We start from the raw sequence: 2,047 nt of genomic DNA, 5'->3' as shown, positions 1-2,047 counted from the left end.
GCACAGCGGTAGGGCATTTGCCCTGCACGCAGCCAACATGGCCGACCCGAGTTCGATTCCTCCGCCCCTCTCAGAGAGTCCGGCAAGCTACTGAGAGTATTCGATATGCCAGACACAGTAACAACAAAGTCTCCAATGGAGACGTTACTGGGCCCGCTCGAGCAAATCGATAATGTCCTGGGTCCTATACTTTACATTCTTTAACCTATGTCGGAGGAGTCGATACAGCTCTCATTTATAAAATCAAAACAGCAATGTTAAATGCATAATTTTCCATGACCAATATTCATTTCTTTCAAATAGACAGATTAACTAAGTTGATGGTTATCACTATAAAAAAACTGCTTCACATTTATAAAGGAGAAGTTTTGATTTGACTTCTTACCCGAACTGCATGGTTTAGACCAATGTTACCAAAAAAATTCCGCTCAACAGATTCCATTTTTTCCAACAGTGAACCGCAGAAAGAAATCAGGGAACATGGATAATTTGACCATGAAAGGGTTTCTTCTCCTGGGATTTTCAGCCAAACCCGAGCAAGAAATCGTCTATGCTTCTCTGTTCTTGGTCTTATACGTGTTGGCTTTGACTGGCAACATGCTCATCCTCACCACAACTTCCCTGGATGACAGTCTCCAGTCCCCCATGTATTTCTTCCTGAAGCATCTCTCCTTGCTGGATCTCTGCTATATTTCCGTGACTGTGCCAAGATTCATTTACAACTCTTTCTCGCATAGAGGAAATATTTCCTTCTGGGAATGCATTTTTCAGTGCTTTTTTTTCATCCTCTGTGGCTGTGCTGAGATGGCCATGCTCACGTTGATGTCCTATGACCGTTACGTGGCCATCTGCCTGCCCCTGCGCTATGACGTCATCATGGACATCAGAACCTGTGTCCATGGAGTCGTGGGCGTCTGGGTCAGTGGGGCCATCTCTGCAGCCATGCACACGGCAACGACTTTCTCCATCCACTTCTGTGGCCCCCGCATCATTCACCAGTTCTTCTGTGATATCCCCCAGATTACGAAACTTGCATGCTCTAATGAGTTCATGAGTGAGGTAGGTGTCACTCTCTTTACAGCTTTCCTGGACCTTCTTTGTTTCCTTTTTATTGGGTTCTCCTACCTGCACATTTTTTCTTTTGTTCTGAGGATGCCATCTGCGGAGGGCAGAGCCAAGGCCTTTTCCACTTGCCTCCCCCACCTCGTTGTCGTCATATTGTTCCTTTCTACTGGTGCCTTCGAGTATTTCAAGCCTCATTCTGAATCTCCAACTGCTCTGGACATGTTTCTCACTATTATGTATACGGTCGTTCCCCCAACATTCAATCCCGTCATCTATAGCCTAAGAAACAAAGCCATAAAGTTAGCTCTGAGAAAGGTTTTACGAAGAAATGATATACTTACTTCTGCTCGTTCACTATTGGGAGAGAAGTTCCGTGTATAACTGCTAATATTTATAGAGGTTTCTTATAAATTAAAATGTTGTGTGTTTTGGCCACACCAGTGATGTTCAGGACTTATTCCTCACTCTGCTGCCAGGTATCACTGCTGGTGGTCTAGCGTGACCATATAGGTTGCTGGGAATTAAGCCAAAAGCAGTGGTATGCCAGGCAACCTGACGTTCTGTCTCTCTGACCCCAGAGTTTAAAATATATTTTACATGATATTTTGTTTGATTAAGCCATTTTATGTATGTGCTAAAGGGAAACTAAAATAATCATGCTTTGTGTCACAGAGAAATTACTTATGTATATCTTAAGTATTACCCTGCAACATCAGTTGTGAATATAATGAAAATTTCCCAATGTTTAAGAAATCAACTGATTCTTTTTTCCCTAGTAAGTTTTTAGCTATGAGAGAAAACAGCTAGATATTGTATTTATTTATGCTTCATTTCCTATTTGAACTGGAGTTTAAACAATCGAGGATATCCAAGAATTGATGACCTTGCTCTGATTCTAACCTCAGTAGCCTTTCAGAGCTCTATGACTCTCAACCAATCCCTCTAGGCTCAAATCAGAAATGCTGAAGTTTCCTTGAAAAAG

General features: G+C 42.4%; 1 protein-coding gene across 1 annotated transcript; it reads left to right on the top strand.

Moving 5' to 3' along the window:
* The first annotated feature begins 480 nt into the window (after nt 1-480).
* On the top strand, nt 481-1,446 carry LOC130040227 (olfactory receptor 14J1-like). Its single transcript, XM_056132238.1, has one exon. It carries the CDS (start codon nt 481-483, stop codon nt 1,444-1,446), a length of 966 nt encoding a protein of 321 aa, XP_055988213.1.
* The last annotated feature ends 601 nt before the right edge of the window (nt 1,447-2,047 follow it).

This window comes from Sorex fumeus, unplaced genomic scaffold (genome assembly GCF_029834395.1).
Source record: "Sorex fumeus unplaced genomic scaffold, SorFum_2.1 ptg000094l, whole genome shotgun sequence".
Lineage (NCBI taxonomy): Eukaryota > Metazoa > Chordata > Mammalia > Eulipotyphla > Soricidae > Sorex > Sorex fumeus.
The sequence above is the reverse complement of the archived record's forward strand: the minus strand, read 5'-3'. Positions and strand labels throughout refer to the sequence as shown.

Coding starts and splice junctions, on each gene's coding strand:
- LOC130040227 (XM_056132238.1), top strand. CDS start 481: ATGGATAATTTGACCATGAAAGGGTTTCTTCTCCTGGGATTTTCAGCC.